Raw genomic sequence first — 8,584 nt, 5'->3', positions numbered from 1 at the left:
GGTATATTTTAACAACAGCAAGAGTGTTAATCCAGGGGCATGTCATAAAGCCAGATGCACTGTGTGGCGGGGCCTTAATTCTAACCGATACCAAAAATAGTAGACCATAAATTAGAAAGAACAAAACTTTCACATAGTCAAGGTTTTAGTTTGGCTATTTATGTCAGTTACCATACGGTTCGATATTAGCCACACTACAGATTTTTAACCGAGTTGTAACTCCTTCTTGAGACAGCATATTGTAGCAAAGTCTCCTGGTGTGGTTCAGTGATTCGGGGCTTGTCTACGTGAACATCTGGTTTGCACGAACAATCAGTTTCTGGCAAGGTGGGATGTGAATCTACTCCATACTAGCCCGTGCACATCAACTGTCTGTATGGACCTGCTGATGCACATTAATAACTCGTTAATGCGCCTTTGTCTAGTCCCATTTCAAAGGAGACTAGATGATTAACAAACTGTTAATGCACATCGGCAAAGTCCACATGGACAGTCCATGGCAGGCTAGTATGGGATAGATTCATACCCCAGCTTCCCGCATACTGATTGCTCATGCAGACAAACCCTCAGAATGACTCTAAAACATTAAAATGAATTTTAAGAAGATAACAAACATGTGAGGCTGTCAGGTTAAATACTTAAAAGCAGAAATCCTGGTTTTATGACACTGCTCACTAATATGCAAAATGGAAGGGGAAAAACATAAAATAGGCATCAGAATTACTCTCTATTTTGGCAGCCTGCTCTCCAGGCTGGCATGGGAAAGAACCATTAGTGGGCACATTTTTTTCAGCGTCATATAGATAACATATTTATTGAAAATTTGCTCCACCAACAATGGTGAAATCATGACCAAAAATTACAAAACATCATGGTAGTTGGCTTTATAAAAATAAACAAACAGATATGTCTCATTGATTTGTACCAGTTTCCCTCCTCTTACATCGTTAAAGGAGTAAGATATAATTTCTACTCTTCGTCACAACACAGTATTACAAAATTGCATTCCATCTGAAAAAAATGATTTTGCTTCCAAATAGCAGAGGTCCTTAAAGTGACTTTTCTCCCCCTTCCCAAAAATAAATATAGAAAATAGCTTTTACAAACAAATTTTAGTTTGGTCAGTTGGGAGGGAAAAAAAAAAAAAAAGGTCCTTTCCCCTCTCTTGTAATGACTGAGCAGGCTTTTAAACAGTGTTCAAGTCTTTGGTGAGTTTAGCTGCTGAAAATCGTAGTTCTATGTATATACGATCAAATTAGTCCCTTTTGTCAGAAGCCAAAGACTATGAGATGATGTCACATGTGAATCACTGGTTACAATCACCATATATGATGAATCGTCATCAGGAGCAACCACCTGTCCAGTAAAGCAGCCAATAAGAGAAGGTCATCTTTGGCAAGCGTGGTCTGTCAAACGGAAGGCGTCTTTGGTGGATGAACCTGTTGCATAAGTTGTGGTCGCTTGACTCTTGGTTTCCGTCTCTTTGGCCTGCTCTTAGCTTTGTTGATCTGCACCACAAAGAACGCAAGAACCACCATCGCACCAAGGAAAGCAAAGACAGGTATTGTCTGTCCCACATCCTGGTTATAGCGGCCAGGCATTATACCTGTCAGAGGGAGCGGTGGGGAAAGAGAACAATTAAGAAATGTACCTGTTTCAATACTTTTTCAACAGCATTTACATTCTTTATCTACAGAACATGCCATACAGTAACTATTCTTAACTAAAGCAGAGACCAATTCACTCAGATTACATTTTTAAAAGGCAGATTAATAAACGCAGAGCAACTACTGCAGAAGAGGAGGATCGATAAATCTGCAAGAGAACACAAGAGATTTCATCTGGAGCTAGTTTTGACAAATGAAGACCTAGCCTGGATCCGTATATAAAGTTTCCCCAGAGATAGCAATATCTTGCTTCTTATAAAAAGAAAAAGCAAGTTTAAAAAACAAACCAACCCACCTTAACCATTAATTTACTACCAGATATATATTTTACATTGAAACAATACATTAACTACAAATTCTGATGCAGTGAAAGGATTGGTTTTGCACTCAGCTCAAGCTGGTGTAGAGAGAAGGACAATTTTGGGCTTGGTTTTTTTTTTTTAATTCCCTTAGTTCTAGAACCCTGGAACTGAAGGCTCTGCTCTTGGTGGAATACACACACAAACGGCTTTGAAATGGGCTCTTGCAGGGCATATGATGTCACGGTGAAGGCAAATCCCATGAAGGAGAATACACGATATTCAAACTGAAGACTCTGCTAACTACCCTACAATTCCTCACCAGAACCTCTTTCCCAAACCACAGTTCATGCAAACTATCTTGGAGTCAATTTTCAACTCAGTGCACTTGGTTCTTTTTATCTTAATGGGAGCTGCTATCCACTAATGTTGAGTACAAAACAGACACCAGAATGCAATTTAAAAAGCTCCCCTGTAAATTATCAACATCCAGTAGCTAGCACCCAGGCAAAATAATCTAGGCCCTGCAAAGAGCACTCATCATAAAAAGTTTGATTTCTACTTCAGTACATTGTGGTCAATGGATACTTCAGCAGAAAAAGGTTGACGATAATCTATTTTGACTTATGTAAAAAGGGTCTATTTGCTGATTTGAGAGGCACCATTAGTTTGCAGTGGAGCCCCAGGACAGGGTGAATGCCAGATGAACATGGTATTGTTAACATAATATGTTACAGAAAACTAGACTACTCTGAATTTTTACAGTATCAGATTCTGTAGCTTAAGCTATACCAAATGTTTGCTGCTGTTTCAGTTCTATGGGTGAAGAGTTCTTCCTAGTAGTTGCATAGTATGAAAATGCTTAACATTAATTACATTACATAATGTAGCATGAAGTCACTGAATGACAGTTAAAAATATACTTACAAAACCTGTTAAAGTGCATACAACTTTAAAGGCACCCCAAGCATATTCAGTTGCATTCAGATCACCTTAATTTATTGTAGGTAATATAACTAGTATTATAATAGATCTTTAAGTCTTAAAAATAGCATCTACTTGTTAAATTTCAAGAGTCAATATTGAATTGCTTCTAGCCCCATACTGAAGGTAATAAAACTCATGAACAACAATTCCTACACAATCTGAAAGCTACAAAGTTATTACAAACAACTGTCAGTATTCCTTTGCCTCCAATTAACCACCTTTGTTAACATTCAGTACAAGCTTATTTTGAACAAATAAACTTACAAAAGTTAATTTTAATTTTCAACACAAACTTTTATACTGTGGCAGTCACTGACATTTCTGAGCGCTTTAAACATTTTAAAGAAAACATGTAAAATCTCTGTCTCTCTCTGTCCCCCAGGCAGATTGATATTCACCTCCTGGAATGTCCCACGCTCCACTTTCTCCAGGGGATAAAGGTCTTACTTGGGGTCGGTTCTGTCGAAAGCTGGGTAAAGCCACTTTATCCAAATCAATTGACAATAATTTTTGATGTTTCCAAAGGTTGCTGGAAGAAATTAAAATATAAAAGCATTTATACATTGGTCCAAGAAGTCCAATGAATTCTGCAGAAATGTTATAGATTTAATTATATAACATTACATACAAATGTATAAAAAGAAATTATAGAAAAAGATCATCTGAACCAATAAATAACTCACTAAATTGGATGCACAGATTACTGTGTAATTAATTTTATTGGTTTCAAAGTTCTCAAGTATACAAAATTCAAATCAAATACTGTAGATACAAAGTCCGTTAGGTATCTACTTACCTACAAATTTGTCTCTTAGGGGTAGCCTACCAAAAGTTACCCATAATGGTTTAGTGATCCATTAATGGAGATATTGGTTTGTCTACCTCTAAACTACCAACAGATGATACACTGGAAAGTAAAGTTAATCAAAAAGTGATTGAGAAATATTTTTCTGAAAAAACATGAATTTTTATTGCTGTTATTTGCAAGATCATATTAATTGTAGTTTGGGGCACTCAGATAACTACCATTTTATTTCTGGAAATGTCTGTAAATTCCCTAACTTTCATAAATCATAGTATGAATGATGAGTTAGCCAAAAATTTGTATCAGAAGTACATTAACCATTATTTCCTATTTATTATTCATCTTTTGTTGTTCTCCTATTTAAGAAGTTCCCTGTCATCCACTCAGAAAGCAGAGACAATACCATTTGATTTAAGTGACTTTTTGATCAAATTCAAACCTGAAAATTTCTTATTAAAAACATTTAAAAGAATAAATATAATAACCTGGGTGCAGTTTCATTCAAAGGCTGTGGTTTTGCCCAGGACAAGTGAGGACAAGCTGGAAGAGAACGGGGTTTGGGGTCTCCCAAGTGAGCCTCCAGCACCTTTGAATACCGATGAAGATGGTTACCTGTAATTCCATATTACACAGACAAAGAGAGTTACACCTGACAAACTATGAGGACATAAAATTTGTGTAAGATTTTCAAATATTTGTATTATACCAAACAGCATTGTGATTAAGAAAGAGTTTCATATATAAAATGCCTTAGAGCTAAACCTCATTCTTATAAATAAAAGTATCTTATAAAACAGAATTGTGAATGTACAATGAGTTGCTAGGCAACTTTAAAATCTCTAGGTTTTGGTAGTCAGCATATTAGATAAAACTGAGTGCTTTAAATACACACTGTATCTATCAATTGGTATTTACACTTAGAAGAACAATTTGCATACAGTGCTACAGATAACAAAAACTGTATATTTAAAATTACTGCACTGTGATTTTAATAATTGCTGATGTTTTTAAATATGCACATACTCTGAAAATGCAGTGTTAAGAAAACAAGAACATTGAGGGAGCTACTCCTATTTCCTAAAGTACCACAGGATTAAGATGGTACTAAATTCTAGCAGGCTCTGCTAAGAAACCAAACACTCTCACCTTCCATCCTCTCTGGAAGAGAGTATCCTGCTCCTGTTGGTGGTCGTTGTCTGTTTTCAGAATGACTGAGACTTGGTGGCATCACCCCATAGGAAGTGTACTGAAGAAGAGAATCTAGCAGCCAAAAGCAGTCTGTGTGGATTTAATGGCCCCCCCGGTTCCCAAAAACAACACACATTATGATACAGTTTGGTCTTTTAAATAAATAAATAAATAAATAAATAAGAAAAGTTTTAACTAATGAATATGACTGTGTTTTAACCAGGATACCTAAAGCTTTAACACCTGGTCAGTTTCTCTCTTTCTTTTTGCTTTACAAGTAGTACAAGTAGGGTTGTTTCTTTTGGCATACCCAAGAAAAAATATCCCTCTTTTCACATATGGGGTGGGTTTTAAAGTGTCGAAATTACAACGAACTGTTCAATTTTAAAGGAAAATATTTTCTTCTTTTCTGAACTAAACAAATGTTTAGCTCTTAATGCTGAGAGTAGGTTATTTAGCAACTGCATCAAGGATGGGAACTTTGGTTTGGGCAAGACTTAGAGCTTATGATGCCTCGAGTGAGATGCCCCCCAAAACAGCAGGTTATTTGCGTGTATATGGAAGTTATCAATTTTACTGATGTGGCAATGTAGGAAGCACAAAGCTTAAAACTTTGCTTTCATCATTTAGAGACACAGCTGTAGCTGTTCTTACATGGACAAAGTATATTTTTGGTGGGAGATGATTCTAAAGGGCAGAGGTTCTCAACCTGCTATTATGCCCCACAGAAGTGTGCCAAACACTTATCAGGGATCCCGATCACCCTGCTCTTCCCATACTGCTAAGTAGGATGGGGGTCCTGCCTAGACCCCAGCATCCCAGCTATAGGTGAGGTGGCTCCCACAGTGATCCCAATATGGAAAAGGGACTTGTGATATGGAAAAAGCTGGGAAACACTGAGTAGCAAATTTTTTTCCGAGTGTTCTTTACACTCTAGTACTGCTCATGAGCACTGGTTTCAAATGTTGCTAAAACTGTCCTGGTCTTGCTGTAGAGCTTGCTGTTGCTAAAATTATGATCCCAGGTCTCAAGCTGTCTGAAATTTTAGTTTGTAGAATAAGGACAAGTGACTCTTCTCATTCATTTTTAACATAGAGCCAAAAAAAAAAAAATCTCACAATTCTTTGCTTGAACAGCTGTTTGGTGGGAATGGAAGTTAATCTTCATAATCCTGATAACACTTAACCCTCACCTTTGATTTTTAAAGAGGTCAGTCAACCACATTTTAAGGATTTATAGTCACATATGTGAAGAATTTAACAGCTTAAGGTCAATGTCTTAAGCAGGAGATATAGCTCTTAATTCGTAACTTAAAAGCCAATTTAATGGAATTCTTTAAAGCTTTCCAGACTGCTTGCTACACAGAGTTACACCAAATATAACAGCATCAGTGTTCAAAAGGCACAGCATTCTATGACTTATATCATTGTTAAAATATCTGTCCTTGCAGTAAAGGCTTTTAATAACCTTTAGTGAAGCTGTAAAGCTCTGGTGTCACCACACTTGGGTATTAATATGATGCCCAGAATTTATCATTAACAGAAAAGTATCGAAAAAAATTGGAGGAAGTGATTTATGAGAAAAGATGGAAAGAGAATTTCACTGAGTGATGGTCTAACATAAAACATGATAATCTACAAATATTTGTTGGGTTTGAAAATTAAGTCAGGAAATGAATTCTTTAATGTTATATACTGATGCATTACTTGTACTAAAAGGAATAAAATTAATAAAAGGAAAAATTAGGCTGAATATCAAGAAATATCTCTTGATACTGAGACCTACCAGATTGTAGCTTAGTCTCACAAGGGAAATGATAGAAAAACAACTGCTTCAGAATTTTAAAATCTAGACTAGACAAAGCACTAGATAATGGACCATAAGGAATAATCATGGTTTGCAGGGAAATAGATTGTGTGATCCGATAAGTCTTTTACACCTCTATCTTCCATGATTCTATGAACCTGTTACCGATCAATTTAAATAATTAAAGGTTCTTCAAGGAGCAATATTTAATTTCTCACAGAGCTACCGTAACAGTTCTGTGTGAGATGCAGAGTAAAATAGGGCAGCACAGCTGGGAAGCCTTGTTATATAAATCTACACTGCAACATGTTCTGAAAAGGATAAAGGCTAATGCGTCCTTAAGTTTTGCTAGACCTACTGATAAAAAACAGTAATGCAAAAATACAGTTTAAACAACAATTATACTATGCAAAGGACACTATAAAAATAGGATCCTGGGGTACCATATTTGTGTCTCAATGACTCCAAATCAGACATGCCCTCAATTTACAAGTTTTTTAACTGCTAATCCTGGAAATCCACCCTGATATCTCAAAGAAATGCTATGTTCTATTAGAAACGGGTTCAGAATACAGACAGGAATCTGTATAACTACAAGGATCAGAACTACTGGATATCATGAGGTTATTTTACATAGTCACTCTTCTAGCCATAACTGGATTTTACAAATATACTAGATAGAGCATATTCAATACAGCTATGAAGAAATCAGACTGCCCTATGATTGGTGGCATTTAGATTTTTTTTCATAGCAAATATAAATTTTGCTGATGGGAGCTGTAAACCAGCCAGCACCGCAGGTGTCAATATATAAAAGCATACATCCAACGAAGTGGGTATTCACCCACGAAAGCTCATGCTCCAATACGTCTGTTAGTCTATAAGGTGCCACAGGACTCTTTGCTGCTTTTACAGATCCAGACTAACATGGCTACCCCTCTGATACTATATTAAAAAAGTCCATTCTGCATATCTCAGTTCATATACCTTTTTGCCGATGACTATCATCTAAACAGTTAGAGTCTCCATACAGAACTAGTCTGCCTCCACCTTCAGAAGGAATTTGGTACAGTCCCAAAATGGGGACATTTTCAACTACAGCAGTCTCCTGCTTTAAAACTTCAAGACCTAGAACAGAGGGAGAAGGAATTTTAAATTTTACTAAAAGCCATATGCAATTTAAACCTGATTTCCCCCCTCTCTCCCCGCTCAGGATACACAATCCCCCACATTGTACAAGCTATAAATAACAAACATTCAATAAATGCAGTTGTCTGGCTCTTAATTTGAGATTACATTCAAGAGAAAATTTCCTAGACAAATTTGGCAACAAATTAAACCACTCCAAGGCCTTGGTTTTGTCAGTCCTACACTGAGTTTTTAATTTTCTTTACTTTAGTGCAGTTGCAGAATCAAGACTCAAGTGTTTCACTGTTTTTAACGTTCTTTAATGAAAAATCCTAAAATTTCACCTACAATTCTCCTAATTTCCCATGTTTTAAAATAGCAGATAATTAAGGTTTTCTACATACGGTTTTTTCCCATTGAGAAGAGTGAATTTTTTATGAAGAGTTTAAAGGGACTTTATGAAATTAATTTCTTGTAAGGGTGTGCAATATCTACTAATTTAAACACTGACCATTATAAAACATTTTGCTTAACATCCACATACATGGCTGCCATGTTTAAATATTATTAGATGCCAAGCACTGTTCATGGAATTAGAAGCAAGAATACAGTAGTCTCAAAGTAAGGCATTCCCTCTTTTTGTAAAGAGTAACAAAATGGAATTTCTAACTGAAGAATGTTCATATACAACATGTTTAATAGTA

General features: G+C 36.1%; 1 protein-coding gene across 2 annotated transcripts in view; it reads right to left on the bottom strand.

The window, feature by feature from the left end:
- Positions 1-783: 783 nt before the first annotated feature.
- Positions 784-8,584, bottom strand: part of MBTPS1 (membrane bound transcription factor peptidase, site 1) — a 43,618-nt gene continuing 35,817 nt past the window's right edge. For both annotated transcript variants that reach the window (XM_039503402.1, XM_039503403.1), the window contains 5 exons: positions 7,740-7,880; positions 4,905-5,036; positions 4,244-4,370; positions 3,352-3,482; positions 784-1,606 (listed from right to left, as the gene is read on the bottom strand). In XM_039503402.1, the coding sequence (XP_039359336.1) occupies positions 1,410-1,606; positions 3,352-3,482; positions 4,244-4,370; positions 4,905-5,036; positions 7,740-7,880 (728 nt within the window). In that variant the 3' untranslated portion in view covers positions 784-1,409. The remainder of the gene's footprint in view (positions 1,607-3,351; positions 3,483-4,243; positions 4,371-4,904; positions 5,037-7,739; positions 7,881-8,584) is intronic.

This window comes from Mauremys reevesii, linkage group 16 (assembly GCF_016161935.1).
Source record: "Mauremys reevesii isolate NIE-2019 linkage group 16, ASM1616193v1, whole genome shotgun sequence".
Lineage (NCBI taxonomy): Eukaryota > Metazoa > Chordata > Testudines > Geoemydidae > Mauremys > Mauremys reevesii.
The sequence above is the reverse complement of the archived record's forward strand: the minus strand, read 5'-3'. Positions and strand labels throughout refer to the sequence as shown.